The 15,393-nt window shown below is 37.7% G+C and overlaps 1 protein-coding gene across 1 annotated transcript in view; it reads left to right on the plus strand.

Annotated features, from left to right (window-relative positions):
- Window positions 1–15,393, plus strand: part of GART (phosphoribosylglycinamide formyltransferase, phosphoribosylglycinamide synthetase, phosphoribosylaminoimidazole synthetase) — a 33,982-nt gene that overhangs the window by 13,071 nt on the left and 5,518 nt on the right. The window contains exons 8-19 of the mRNA XM_009894880.1: window positions 218–305; window positions 715–800; window positions 1,418–1,586; window positions 2,175–2,406; window positions 5,174–5,268; window positions 6,412–6,521; window positions 7,083–7,281; window positions 10,500–10,748; window positions 11,113–11,265; window positions 12,431–12,634; window positions 12,962–13,093; window positions 13,708–13,838. Of these exons, the coding sequence (XP_009893182.1) occupies window positions 218–305; window positions 715–800; window positions 1,418–1,586; window positions 2,175–2,406; window positions 5,174–5,268; window positions 6,412–6,521; window positions 7,083–7,281; window positions 10,500–10,748; window positions 11,113–11,265; window positions 12,431–12,634; window positions 12,962–13,093; window positions 13,708–13,838 (1,848 nt within the window). The remainder of the gene's footprint in view (window positions 1–217; window positions 306–714; window positions 801–1,417; window positions 1,587–2,174; window positions 2,407–5,173; window positions 5,269–6,411; window positions 6,522–7,082; window positions 7,282–10,499; window positions 10,749–11,112; window positions 11,266–12,430; window positions 12,635–12,961; window positions 13,094–13,707; window positions 13,839–15,393) is intronic.

A 15,393-nucleotide genomic window follows, 5' to 3' on the forward strand; every position in this document is an offset into this window, starting at 1 on the left:
AAGAGCGTCTGAAGAAATGCAGATGGTTATTTTAATGCTGTGTTATATTGTCTGAGGAGAGAGGAAAAAGTATTAGCTTTCTGTTGTATGAAACATTTTGGAGTAGCGAGAGACCATCCAAGTGTTCTGCTTGGCTCTTAAAAATGCTAGACATCACAGTAGGAAAAGTCATGCACTCGCTTTTTACAAACGCTGTTTTCTAATCCTGTTTTACTAGATTTCTAAAGATTTACTGCAGAAAATACGAGATACTGTTCTTCAGAAAACTGTTGATGGCATGAGGAAAGAAGGCGTCCCCTATTTTGGTATGTACAGAAGTTTAGGGTTTTTAAGCATAAGGACTAAGACAGGTTTTTTTACTTTGTCCTCTTTATAGGCCTAACTCTCTAAGTTAAGGAAGATGACTTTGATTGATTTGGAAACTGGGTTTGGTATCCGTGACTTGATTTCTAGTCCTTGGAAATCAATGGATATCGTTTCATTAACAGTAGATAATTGTCAAGTAAGGAAGAACTGAAAGGACATTTGAAAATAAGATGCAAAATTGTAACCACAACTATTTCTGCCTGATACGTTTTTAACATTTCTAAAGTGTTAACATCCTACCTTTAAATTAATACAGGTGGCATAATTTTTAACACTATTATGAATAGATTCAAAATACATTACCTATGCGGTTGCTTAGATAGCTTTTAATATAATTTTTTATTCCAGGTGTGCTTTATGCTGGATTAATGCTTACCAAAGACGGACCTAAAGTTCTAGAGTTTAACTGCAGATTTGGTGACCCAGAATGTCAGGTGAGTTATTTTGTAGGTACATATACTTTGTCATTATGAGAGAAGAAAAGTCTGTTACCATCTACCATTATTCTTAACTAACTTTTGAGTGAATAATTAGCTAATTGCACCAAGATTTAAAATATTTGGTTTGTTGATTCAAGACAGAAGGTCTGATGTTGAATTGTTCCATTCCAGAGAAGATTTCAGCAGGTTATACTCAAATACGGGCCTTACAAGGGTAAGCTTGAGTGAAACTCAGCATTTTCCTATCTTTTCTGGAATGGAGTTGGATTTCTTCTGATTTCAATAAAGAAGTGAACACTTCTTTTCCCCACTCCCTGTAGACAAGTGGAACAAAATCCTTCATTTCCATTCTTCAGAACAGAATAGGGTTCTTTGGCTTCTGCCTTTTCCTCTCCAGATGTAGCAATTCTTTTTCCCACAGAAATTATCTTTGAGGAAGAGTATTTTTAAAGGTAGATAGATTATGAACATTATGTATATATGTGTAAGAATGCAGTATATGAAAATACTTATGTTATTTTCACAGTTGCATTAGTATTTTTAAAAGCTCAGTGAAGAAAATGTAACAATGTACATTGTTTTCTTTAATTTGCTAATCTGTATTTTTGTAGGTAATTCTTCCACTGTTGAAAAGTGATTTGTATGAAGTTATGCAAGCAGTTATCAATAAAAAGTTGTCTAGTTCCATGCCAGTTTGGTTTGAAGACAGTGCAGCTGTGACGGTGGTCATGGCTAGCGAAGGGTATCCAGGAACATATCCCAAGGGTTTGGAAATAACAGGTAAATATAGCAGGAAATACTACAGAAGTCTTGATTCCTCTCCAGCCCTGTCTTAATTCTCTCTTTTGCCAGATGAAGGTGAATTAGTGTAACCCAGATTCAAGAAACTTTAGACCTTGTGGTTAAGGGTCAGCAAGAGACAACTGAATTTTCACACATCAAAGTTTATTGGTAATCCATTCGTAGCATTTTCAAACCTCCACACCGTATTGTTAAGTTCTGTAGCATTTCTTCAATATGTGTTACAGTAAACTCATTCTGGGCTGATCACTGATTCTTACATAAAGTTGATGCTGGTAAGTTTTGTGGTCTCTATGTCAGTGAAATACAAAATCCAGCTGGAATTAGGTGTTATATGCAGGTGTTTCAGCTAAATACTGTGTTTCTGAGTGTACAAGTAGAGACTGGTCTCTCCTCAAAATGTAGTTTTTATAAATTTATTCCCATTTCCCAGAATGATCAAAGAGAATTTGGTTGTGGTTTCTAGACACAGTCAATAAATGCTGAATATTTATTCATTTGTAATTCAAGAAGAATGTTCTAATCAATTTATTTTTCTGCATTTATTTTCTTAAACGGCCATCACAGGACTTCCTAAGGCTAAGCAGCTAGGATTGGAGGTGTTTCATGCAGGCACAGCCCTGAAGGATGGCAAAGTGGTGACTAGTGGAGGAAGAGTCCTTACCGTAACTGCTATTAAAGAGGACCTAATGACAGCACTGCAAGAAGCTAACAAGGGAGTAGCAGCCATACACTTCAAGGGTGCCATTTATAGAAAGGACATTGGTTATCGGGCTATAGCTTTCCTGAGACAATCCAGGTAGATATTTGAAATACTTGAAACGGAAATAACTGCTGTAAAAGGGAAACTACTACTTTACATTAATAAACTGATGTTGATATTATGCATAACTCTAGACAAGTTTTAACTACCGTACTTGTGAGCAATATAAGCAAGACGAGCCAAGGAAGGGACAGGCTTTTTGATGGCTCTCATCCATGTCCTTATTCTCCCAAATCTGAGTTAAACTACAGTGACGAGCACATAGGAGTAACTTGTGCTGTTGCTGTCTTTGTTATGTCTGTTTTAGGGGGGGTGAACTTCTGGTTCTTAAGATCTAAACCATAGCTTTTACTATAGATTTGTGTTGTCCATAAGTCTAATATTAATATAATGAAATGTATTTATGGACAAGGTTTGAGCTATTTTATTGGTTCATTTTAGAGTCTTTAGAAATGGTTAAAATGGTCTTGAAACACCAACCTTTTGGGGATTTGCATTTTAATGGAATAGCTGGCTAGCAGGTCCTTTTTATTATTGTTATTTTTGTTTTCACAGTATTCGGTTTAACAGTCTTGAGATGATGTGGGTGTGGGTTGTTTTTTTTTAAAGCTGTGAGTTCTACTGTCTCTCTAATGTTATTCAGAGCTTCTTTCAGGTTTTAGACTCATTTTTACCTAATGAAGCATATCTGCCTCCCTAGTCTCCAATTCACTCAAAACATAGCTTTTGATAATAGGTTATTTTGTAGTCTATGAAGCATATAGTGTCATTTTTGCTGACAGTGTATACCAATTAGTATATTGTAAAATTATGATCAATAAACTTACTAAATGAACAAGGGTGTTCGTATCTAGTCTGCTTTCTCTCTCAAGTACTGTGCATCTTTTGAGAAATTTATGTGAAAATGTGTAATTGGTATTTGTGTTGTAGTAGAAAAAAATCAAGTCATTGTGTGAGGCAAGAGAAGAAGGTACTTTAATGAACAGTTGTCTAAATCACTGAGTTCATGGACCATAGCCAGCAAGTTTCTTGACTGGAGCACCTGTATGCTGGGAGGATCCCTAGCTTATGGAGGAGACTCCTGGGAACTGTTTACAGGCAGCACCTGTTTCACTGTCCTTGAGTCTGCGCCCACTTTTGCTCAGACATCCTAAAATTGGAAGAACAGACAGTCAGGCACGCTTCGCTTTGGACTCTGTGTTGCACACAGTTCAGAAAGGGTGATGGTTGGCTCTGTAAAGTGTGGGACATACCTCCTCTTGGCAGCTTTGCAGGATTTAAGTCCTATGTGTTTCACTTTGTGAAAACATCCAGAATATTTATGTAACAAAAAATATGGCAGAGCAATACTCTCCTTTTAAAGAATCAAAGTAGATACCGTGCTTTTAAAAATAAGGTGAAAATATGATGAATGTTCATCATGTTTAGACTGAAAGGGCTTGACTCTGGTCTCTTGTTATTGCAGGCTAATATTTCCTTGAGTCTTATTCACAGGCTGAACAGCTGCTTCTTATAATTATTTTCCTCTTGCAAATTTTTGAGCAGTGATATAATGTGAGTGCGCATATCTTTGTATTTTCCTGATAGCATGGCTCTTTGGCCAGTCGTTTTGTTTATTTGTCCAGCAGTGCATTTCACCCTTAGAAATTAAACTACTACGGAATCACATCAATAAGAGAGCTAAAATAGGTATGAAGCTAAAATAGAGATGCAACAGGTAGCCTGGTTCATGCCACTGGCAGTGTAGAAATAACAATTGCTTAACTGGAGTGAGGTATGTTTGGTACAAATAGTAATTAAAAGTCATTAAACTCACTATCTCCAAAATAAAAGGGTCCCTCTGTAAATATGTGATGGTACTTAATGTCCCTAGCAGTTGTATGGATGGACCAGTTTGTTGTGTGTTTTCTATATTATATGGCTGTATATGAAAAACCACCCAAAGTTTATGGGCATTTCTTTCTAGATTGCTAAAATGGACCTTAGAAACTTAGGTCTTTTTAAATTAACTTTAAAATAGGTGCTTTAACAGAAAGTCCATTTAAGGAAAAAAGAAGTGTGACTGGTTTTGTGGTGGGTATCATTGCAGGTGTTAAGGAGAGGCAACCTTTAAGCTACGGTTATAAAACTTTCAAAGTATCATAGAGGACTACTAATCAGTATGACACTTCTCTTTGGAAAAGCCAACTTGAGCTTGATCCTGCATGGTGCTGAGGTGTTCTGATTTAGCAGTGCATTTTTGTATACATTTTGTTTTAAGGACAGGAACTATACGACTGACACCTCAATATCTGGACCAGGGATTCAAACCTTACAAAATCAGATCCATTATTCCACTTATTTTACCTTGTTGTTGGTTTCTTTTTGTTTGTTTGGGTTTTATCTTGGTATTTGTCTGGATAGCGTATGATGCTGATGCTCTGATGCTGTCTTCAAGATTTCTGGAAGTATTTGAATACTGCTTATGGCAGACTCGGTGGTGCAAATCCATTAAGTTTTGTTTCTTTGGTATGGTTATTCCCTACCTTCAGGTGTATGTGTGAGGTCAGGTTCTGAACAGCAAAAAGATTAACTTTTGAGCCATTGAACCTGCCTGAAATGAGTACTGCAATACTTAGAAATCATTTTATATGAGCAAAATTACTGTACAAGCAGGAAAAGAGTGGTACTTGACAGCAGGATGGGATTCTGAATGGTTAATCCCCTTGTGATGCAATGATGTAAAGAAGTAAATATTATTTTAAAATAGATGTTTGTGCATTTAGGAATCGATTGCCATATTTTTTTTTTAACATTCTTTCAGAGGCCTGACTTACAAAAACAGTGGGGTAGACATCGCAGCAGGGAATACTTTGGTTCAGAAAATTAAACCCCTAGCTGCAGCCACGTCAAGGTCAGGTAAGACTTGTACCTTCTATTCCTGTTTCAGTCAGGTCATGGCAATGAAGCTTATCATTTGATCTCGATCTTGATACAAAAGCTCATATTTATGTGTTCGGCGTGTTTCTAGATTACACAACAAGAAATATCTGTGGTAAGCAAATGCCTGTGATTTCTTCAAAACATACTTCCCTAAATTTACAGATTTGCATCCCCAAATGACTCTAAACTATATCTCCCGCATGTCATGAAAGTTAGAGAATACAGTTCAGCACTCCAAAAGGACAAATGCAAGCCAAAATCCTACCATTTAGTGCTGGTTTTGATTACATGGATTATTATTTCTTGTACAGTGAACTATACAATTTTTTTAGATGTTTAGAAAGCTGTACAAGATGTCGAATTCCTCAGAGATACTATCTATTACTTGAGGTACTACATCTTTTGCTTGGTTAAAACAGAATCAATTTGTCCTCTTTTTGTTGTGATCTCAGGCACATCTTGCTCTAGTAATTCCTTGTAATTCATTTGATAGATTTAAAATACCAGTCATATACAATAACCCTTTAACTTCAAATCAACTGAGAACCTTCAGACAATATCAGATATACACAGAGAGAAAACTACACTCACACACAAGCAAATTTGTAGCATTCATAGTATTTATCTACTCATGTTACTCATTTTAGTTTTAAGGTTACCATACTTACCTATCATAGCCACTCTTAGAAGCAAGGAGTCTTAATATACTCTAAGTAGCAGTATTAAGAAGGAGATAAGGACTTCCAGTTGGAAAATGTATAGTTATCGTGTTTTCTCAGAAAGCAGTGGGCTTCAATCTATTACCACAATTCCTTTTCTGTTTTTCAGAAAAATACTAAGTGCAAGGGGGAAATATATCAGTCACAGTAATTGTTGAATGTTCAATCACAAATTTTTGGATTTTTAGCCTTAAGTAATAATGAAGAAATAAGTTAAAGCAAACTTAAGAGGATTAGGAGCTCTCGTGCCTCTGTGAGCAGACTCTAAATGTCATAGAAAAGTTTCCTGGTGACAAAGCAAAGTCATGTTGGCAGATACCAGAGCGAGTATGTGTTGGAGATCCTGGAGAAACCCATGAAAGTACAAGTTTTCTATTTTTTCCTGTTTTCTGACTGGCAGGCTGCAATGCGGAACTTGGAGGCTTTGCTGGCCTCTTTGATTTGAAAGCAGCTGGTTACAAAGATCCTATCTTGGTATCTGGAACTGATGGTGTTGGCACAAAACTCAAGGTAATGTGAAAATCCATGTAAAGGGAGGCAAATAGCACAGAAGAGAAAGTGTTTTAACAGAAAATATCAGTTGTCTGAAAAATATCTATTTGTATTTCTAAAAAGGGAACGAAAAATGAAAATGCCCATCAGGCAAAAGAATTAAATATGCATTTAACTTTAGCCAGACTTGAAATGTTGCTTAAAATAAGTAATTTTTAATATTAATTATGTAATCAGAAACTCCATTTCACTAAGGTAGAATCTCCACCCTCAAAAAGATTACTCATGGGGAAAACCATTTAATTATACAGTTTCTATTGTGTTTATGCAAGCTGCAACGAAACCCTTTCCAGTTCAGTCCCCTTCCCTAAAGTGCCTTTTGCACGTGCCAGTTAAGAAAGTGACGATTCCTGAAATGAAATGTTAGGAGAGGCTCACAGAGATGATAATGAATGAAGCTGCTCCTCAAAAAGCACCTAGAGGAACAGCGTGGTTTCGATTCCCCTTCCGTTGCAGACTCCCCGCGTGCATCTCAGGTTCTCAGACCTAACCAAGGGCTTCTCTCGCTGTGTTTTGCAGATTGCACAAGTGTGTAAGAAACATGACACCATCGGTCAGGACCTGGTTGCCATGTGTGTCAATGACATCTTGGCTCAAGGAGCCGAGCCCCTCTTCTTCCTCGACTATTTTGCCTGTGGCAAACTGGACGTTGAAGTGGCTCAGGGTGTCATTGCAGGAATAGCTGAAGCTTGCAAAAAAGCAGGATGCGCTCTGTTGGGTATGAACACTCTTCTTTGAAGAATATGAAAAATCTTATGCAATACCTTTATAATTGGTTTTAATGTGTTTGTTTTCTTACTCTGTTGAAGAATCTTAGAGGAGTGAAAAAAAACAAAGCGTCTTTGCTTTCAGAGAACATAATCTCTACCCACTGGAAGGAGACAGTATTCTAAAAATGTTACCATCAGCTCAGGAAGTTGCATATAAATTTTCTCATTCGTATCTTTTCATTTAACTTTGTAACTATAACAATTCCTGTATTTTAATCCTTAGCATTTTTCAACTATATTTTAAAACATGCTAAATAGGTTTGTTTATTTTTATCCTTTTATCCGAAAGGAAATCCTCAAGTTTTCCTCTAGAAAAAAAGATTTATATGTGTTACTGTGCATGCACACGTCCCTGGTGCATACATATTATCCTTGGAACCTCTTGGCTGATTTTAACCAAATTTGACAGGAAAGGTAGAGATCTCACAGCTATTGTGTTCCCACAAACTTCATAAATGTAGAAGCCACAAAAGTCCTTATGCATCCAACAAAAGCTTCAGCTGGAGTTCACTACTTAAGACACAGAAGTTACCACAAGACAGAAACATAAAAGAAACCAGGTTTCATTAGTTACAAAACTAATAGCAAAATTATTTGTCTACTGAAGATTTACTTCACCAAGATGAGCACATTTCAAGATATTAAGACTGAAATTAAGCATTTTCCTTTTCAGCCCTATAATACAAGTACTTAATACGTCTCACTAACAGATTATGTATGTATTCTGGTATACAGTAATCTAGTTATCCATGAAAATGATACAATATTTCACTTCTTGACTCTTAAAAAATACAGCTTTAACACTGTTCTACTCAAAATATTTCTAGGTCATTCTTTTGTATTAGTCTTTAGTTTATAAAAGGAGTACAACACAGGGTTAAATTTTAAGGCAATGAAACCCAGAAAGTTCGGTTTCCTCACATAGTTTTTGGTTTTCCTTCTTTTTTATAAAAACAGATGTGGAGAATGATTTTTCAAAAAAGACTCTTAATTTGAGACTAAAAACGATGGTTCAAGTGTCTTACTTTAGGTACAGCGTTGTAACTGGTAATACAGTAATTCTGACCTTTTTTCCAATTCTTTAAGAAAGTTAGCAACAAAAGTCTTTTCTAAGTGGGAGTGTGTCATTTTGAGATAATTTACAAGCTTTGAACAAAAGGCTATTTATGTTCTGGTTTAATTTTTTCTGCATGAACTGTTAGTCAGCTTTATATTTGACTTAAGGTGTTCTCTCAGTTTATCAAATATAATCAAAGCATTCATACTTCAGCATAAGTACATGTTATGTGAAATCTTGCTATGAAATTACTTACTGAAATGTTGAGATTTTATTTCCAATTGGAAGACTTTAAAACATCAAAGGTCTTTGGATGTTGTAAATTAATTACCAGAGCATAATTTCTCAAAATTGGAAATGGGTTAGCAAGTATTTTTTTTTGTGCTAATATAAAAATAAGACCAAACTCATAAATAAAACAACCATGATTTGTTCTCCGAATTTCTGGCACTCTCAGAAGAGGAGGGACAGAGATGATGCAGTAACTCTGAACCTAAGGAGGAAATGCTGTTCTGTAGCCTGGATCATCGAAATAAACTTCAGTTTGGGCTCCAACTTCACACATTCATTGCACTGTGCATGCACGTAGCATGTAGATCTGTCTTTGTATAGTATCATCTCATAAAAGTCTCGTTTGAAGCATGTTGTTAAATTCCTACCTTGCATTTTTGCAATAGCTGAATACTCAGCTCAGCTGCCTTAAGCTCATCACACCGCTTGATAGCGAAGATACTGAAGGTCTTATCTACATGCTTGATTTTGCATAAATGTTATTAAATACAGATTTAAGCAGATGTATCTAAGCAAATTAATTTTGATTTTAAAGTTGGTTATAGTAATGTAATGTAGAAACCTCAAAAAGCTTCCAGAGAATCTAGTATGTCAAGCACAAGAGCAGCTTCCACCATCACTCAGGTAAATTTGGAGCCCCTTCAGGGACACTTTCTGGAAACAGAAGAATTTTGTGTTGAATGAAACCTGGTGAGTGCAAAAGACAAACAAGACAGTACTGGTCAGCATGTTGGGCAGAGGTCATAATATAATGGCAACTTAATCAATGTCAAGTTGTTTTCTTGTAGACATTGTGACCAGCGGAGGGGTTTGAAGGAGAATAATAAGATGGCTGTGAGGATAGCTGGGGAGAGTTTCTCCCCGATATGAGGGGAGAGTGTGAAGATACCTATTTGGAAAACTTCGGCAAATGCTCATTTCATGTACCAAACATGGCAGTTGCCCTCCCTAGACTGAATGAGACCGTGGCAGGCAGAACACAGGTCTTCAACAGTGAAGACCATCAGCTTATATCTGAAGGGCAGTAGGGGATCCAGAATGGCATGTACAGAGAGAGAGAATGCTGTCTGAGCACTGCTGTGCATTTCTGTGCAAGCTGGGAAAATTACCTTTTCAGGCTGCACTCCGAATGAGGTCAGCCAGATAAAGCGTGGTTTTCAGGACAAAATGAGAGGATGTTCTAATAACCAGGATGTAAGATAATAGCCTAGACAACAGTTCATCTGCACGGATGAGTAGGAAAGGCCCTCTTTTAGAGGTGTTTGCCCAAAACAGTCTGTAAATGTTAGATGTTCAGAGCTGGCGTGATAATGACGGTCAGGTTGTGGGCATCAGTGGCAAGCACGATAGCGCTATATATAAAATTTTTATGAAGGCAAGTAAGACTAATAGCTATGTCATTCCTTTGATGTCCTTGTATGAATTTCTTGTATCTCTGTATCTTGTAGGTTTTTCATGGAGAATATTAAACCTGGCAGAAATTTGAAGCACTAAATATATGCTTTGATTTTAAAATGTGAATGTGCAGCAATTTGATACTGGTTGTCAGAGTGAGGGAGGAAATGTTCTTTTGCAGTTTTTTATTGCTTGTTCAACTGAAGGGCCTGTGATGACAAAAATGTTTTTAATTCTTTTTAATGTTTGTTTATCTAATTGAGAAACGTAGTCTGTTAAAGCCTTATGAATTTAAAACTTTGAAAAGTTGCATGCCTGCTGGTCCCAATGGTTTTCCAACATCTCCTTTCTCTTTTTTTGGTTTCCACCTACTGGTCCCAATGGTTTTCCAACATCTCCTTTCTCTTTTTTTGGTTCCCATAGGAGGAGAAACTGCTGAAATGCCAGGCATGTATCCACCCGGAGAGTATGACCTGGCTGGCTTTGCTGTCGGTGCAGTGGAGCGAGGGCAGATGCTGCCCCAGCTGGAAAGAATTGCTGATGGAGACGCGGTTATTGGAGTAGCTTCTTCTGGGGTTCACAGCAATGGGTACAGCCTTGTGAGGAAGATTGTTGAGAAGTCTTCGTTCGATTTCTCTTCTCCAGTTGGTGCCTCCGGTGATCAGACATTAGGTACCATTTATAATGCAGTTCCTCACATTCTAACTTGAACTTCTGAACAGGCAAATGCCACACAATTGTTTTGTTCTGTGCCTTTGCTTTTGTAACTTTTCTAAGGCACTGAAAAAATTACTGCCTACTTTAACATGTTCTCATCTTTTTTTTTTCCTCTGAATCACGTATGCAGGAAAGAAATTAAGGGAGGGGAATAAATGACTAATTGTATCCTAAAAAGGTAGAACATTGTGTTTTTCTCTGTAGTACAATGCTCATTAGTATCCAGCAAATTAATATTTTGAGATTTCCTCAATTCTGTATCGATTAATATTTCTTTCTGTGCTGTAACTCATCTTCTTTCCTCCTCTTTCGTCTATAGGAGATCTCTTGTTAACCCCGACGAAGATCTACAGTAAGACTCTGTTGCCTGTCCTTCGCTCAGGCCATGTGAAAGCCTATGCCCACATCACCGGAGGGGGCTTGCTGGAAAACATCCCCAGAGTTCTCCCAGAGTCCTTTGGTGTCGTTTTAGGTGAGCTAAAAAGAAAAGCTGTAGAAATATCTGCATGTTAATATGGATTGGGGGAAGCCGTGTACATGGGGCCATGTCAATTGACTTGCAGTGTAACAGCTAGACTTGCTTGTCTAGGTATAAGTTTGCTTTTTCTTCGTTGTTGCTGAATTTCTCCTTGTGCCTGAAACAGAGCCAGTCAAAACACTCTGTATGTAGTCTTATCTGCCCATTGAATTCACTTCCCCTGATGGTGTTTTGGATTGGATTTGTTTGGAAACTCTATCCATACTTGCAAAACAAGAACAACTTCAAAAGCAACCCAAAGTGATCTGTCACCATTTGCAATAACATGCAAAATTATTGCTAAATAAATGACGCTCATGAAGTCTTTGATTGACATTCAGATATGGTTACCAGCTCAAGTACATCTTATGATATTCAGCATACCATAATTAATCCACACCACAGTCTCATCAGGTATGCTAGAAATAGTATTTAACTTACAGAGAAAGCATAGTATGGGAAGGTAAATTAATTACTGTAGGTAATTGTAACTGTTCATTGGGTTGTACAATAAAATAAGGGAACTAATACTAGAACTGCATGTAAGTCATTCTTCCACTTGTCATCTAAACAGTGGTCCACAGTGGAAACTACTATATATAAATGGGCATGATACCATTTTAAGTATAACATAACGAGAAAAAAACGTACTGTCTTGGAAGTTCCTTTACAGCAGCTTGTCCATAAGCATTTCTCATGCTGCTGTAAATCATCCTTACCTTGTTGGAATTGGGGGCAGTGTCAGACTTCTGTGATGGTTTTTAAGGCTATTGTTCTGGTACAATAGTTTCTCTAGAAACAGTTGTCACCTGCAAAAAGAGGATTTTCCAAAGACTGCCTCAGAGCCCATTTTGAGTTACTGCTTAATGGATTGCGGTGAAGCAATACGATTAATTTCCTCCCAGAGTGACACTTCTTTGTACTTCCAAGCCTTGTTCAGTAAGGAAGGAAAAAACATCCTGTTTCCATGCATGGAAGCCAATTTCACTCAAGCTAATGCCGCTATGGGACTTAGTCTGTGCTTTCCATCCAGATCTTGCCTCTTAATGCTCTAATAATTTTAGTATTTGTCCGTTGGTAGTGATTTCCACTCTTCATTTGTATTTTCAATTCTCTTCAGATGCTCTTACCTGGAAGATTCCTGAAATCTTTTGCTGGCTCCATAAAGAAGGGAACCTCTCTGAGGAGGAAATGACTCGGACATTTAATTGTGGGATCGGTGCTGTCTTGGTAGTTCAGAAGGAGCTGGCTCAGCAGGTCCTCAAGGACATACAGAGACATGAGACAGCCTGGCTGATCGGAAAAGTTGTCTCCGTACAAAAAGGTTATTAGATTTTTATTTTCCTTTTAAAAAGAATTGCAGATCTAAATTCCTTAGCTGGTGAGTCTCCATGGAGGTTAGCTGAAAATCTCTTAATTGGCACCTCCGTGGCTTTTTTTGCACAGGGTATTGAAATGACAGTCCTCACAACTTCAGTCATAGTTCATAGAACACGTGCTTAGCAATGTCAGATGTCACCAGAACTATAAATAAATAATGAGAAGTAAAGCAGTGCCACTAATCTCTTTTCATGGGTACTTTTCTCCTCTCTCTGTTTCTCCCTTTATTTACGTGTTGTTGTTTGTTTTTTTTTCTCTTGTACGCATTCAGGCTCTGCCCAGGTTAAAGTCCATAATCTGCTTCGAGCCTTGCAAGCAAATAGGTCACTGTCTGTCCACAGCCATATCCATGGCAAAATTCAGGCAAACAAAGTGAAGGTTGCTGTCCTTATCTCTGGAACAGGTGAGAGTTATATTCTTTACTACAATATAAGACAGGCTATTGAAAAAGGAACTTCAGCTCAGATTTAAAATCCTTGCAATTCTCCATGGAGGCTCTGATAGGGTTCTAACAGGCTTTCAGTAACAGGCAGAATAGATTTTGCCCTTGGATTAATTTCAGTCACAAACAAAATGATCTTTAACCTCTGCTGCAAACTGGCTATGAATTGCATCTGCGTTCATTTTATCTACAAATTTCTGCATGTCTCCAGATTCAAGCAACCACTGCATTGCACTATAGGGACAGCAGCATTATATCACAAATAGGTCAGAATTTCTTGTTGCCATATAGGCACTCCCAGGGTTTGCAGTATTCTCACTTGCTAAGAAGTAGACCATCATTCCAATTCCATAAATTACAGTTTACAAATGTAATTGCTCGTAAAAGCTCTGTAGCCTCCAGCTGTCAAATTTAGTTCCCAGTAAGATCAATTAAAAAAGGATTACTGCTAACATCAATGTTTTTTGGATTGGGTCTCACCCACATTGCTGCATATTTAAAACCTCTTCTAGCTGTTAACTATATTTATCATCCAGGAACGACTTGATAGTCATGAATTATTTTTTCACTCATAGGCACAAACCTGGAAGCCCTCATAAATAGCACAAAAAAGTCCACCAGTTTCGCACAAATAGTTCTTGTTGTTTCTAACAAAGCTGGTGTGGAGGGGTTAAGGAAAGCTGAAAGAGCTGGTATTCCTACAAGGGTAAGTATTTCTCCTCTTTTTAAAATTAGCCATCATTAGCTCTGACTACAGCAGAAAGGTACTGTGAGATAATGAATTTTACTAGCGTAAGAGATGGCTTGATAAGGTGCCTTAGCTTTTATTTTTTGGTTTGTCATGAACCTGTGCCCTTGAGCAAACTACCTAACATGGGAAGCAAAATACTTCCTTTTCTGCTTCTCAGAGATGCTGCTAGCAATCCTGATGGTTTTGGGAACGGTCATTATATAAAACCAGTGCAAAACTTTCACAGTTACAGTTTAAACTTTGCCATTTAATTAACTGTAGTGTATTTGCACTAAAGTAACAAGCTATTTTATCTGAATTTAGTTTTAAAATTGCATGCTAAACAGACATGGTAGTTCATTTGAATGAAACAGAGGTCAAACTCAGTGGGACCTTCCACTGACTCCCTCCTCAGGCTCTCCAGGATTCATTCAAAGCAACACGTTTCCCTCAGTGTCACTGGATCCAGTGCTCCATTGCTTTGCCTTTCGTGCAAAGCATTACAGATTTGCATTACAGATGTGAAATGCTACTGTTCTGACTTAGGAGCATTTTACAGTCACTTTGCACTGATAACTACTGACATACAGAAGATCTGGGCCCAGTGCAAGCTTTGTTATTAACTTGAATATTAGCAGGATCTGATCCATAGCGCTGCCGTCTCTTCTTTGGGAGCGCACAAAGATCACAAATAAATATGTCTATGGTATGCAGGGAAAGAACAAACACATAATGAGGGGAAAAACACAGTCTTGGAGAGCCGATGGTCTCTGTGGTTAAGATGGAGAGTGAGTGGTGACAGAGGCACTGGGGAGTACATGCCGTGCCAGTTATTACCTGGTAGTTCATAGCAGAGTTCAGCCGAGTGCTGAGCTGAGCTCTATTTCTAGTGCCCTCTGCCACCTTTTCAGCTAACCAGTTCTGTTTTTTCAGAACTACTTTGTGACATTTAAATGCACCACCGTGGTAAATCTGGTAGGGATCAACAGGTATTTTTATTTAAAAGGCTGTGGGTGTTTTAAGTACACGGCCTTATCCCTGCCTAAATTAGGGAATGTATCCTGGATGGAAAATACGCAACTGAATTATATTGAGAAGGGGCTGTTTTGCAGTAGGGACTGTTTTATCATCTTGTGATTGTCCTTTCCTTCAAGGTTTTGTGGTATAATTGTCAGCGAGGCTCACCTGCTTAAAACTATCAGAGGCCTTAAATTGATTGAAATCATTCTGAGACTTAAGGTTATCTTAACGACCTACATTTGTAGGTTGTTAAATTGTGTCCAAATGCTGGCACCTTCAGCTGTGGGCCTAATCAAATAAAACTCCTATTTATTCTGATGATTGCTCTGTGTGAATAGGAATAAAGATTGCGTGTTTGTCTGCTCGCTGCATGTATTGATGAACTGCTCTTCTTGCTGTGTATGTGCACCCAACTGGAACCACACATGGAGATTTACTTGTTTTTTGTTTATTACTCCAGGATACCATTTCATTGTGGTCTTAAGGCGTTTAGATTAAATTAACTCTGTGT

This window comes from Charadrius vociferus, unplaced genomic scaffold, assembly GCF_000708025.1.
Source record: "Charadrius vociferus isolate BGI_N301 unplaced genomic scaffold, ASM70802v2 scaffold201, whole genome shotgun sequence".
Taxonomy (NCBI): domain Eukaryota; kingdom Metazoa; phylum Chordata; class Aves; order Charadriiformes; family Charadriidae; genus Charadrius; species Charadrius vociferus.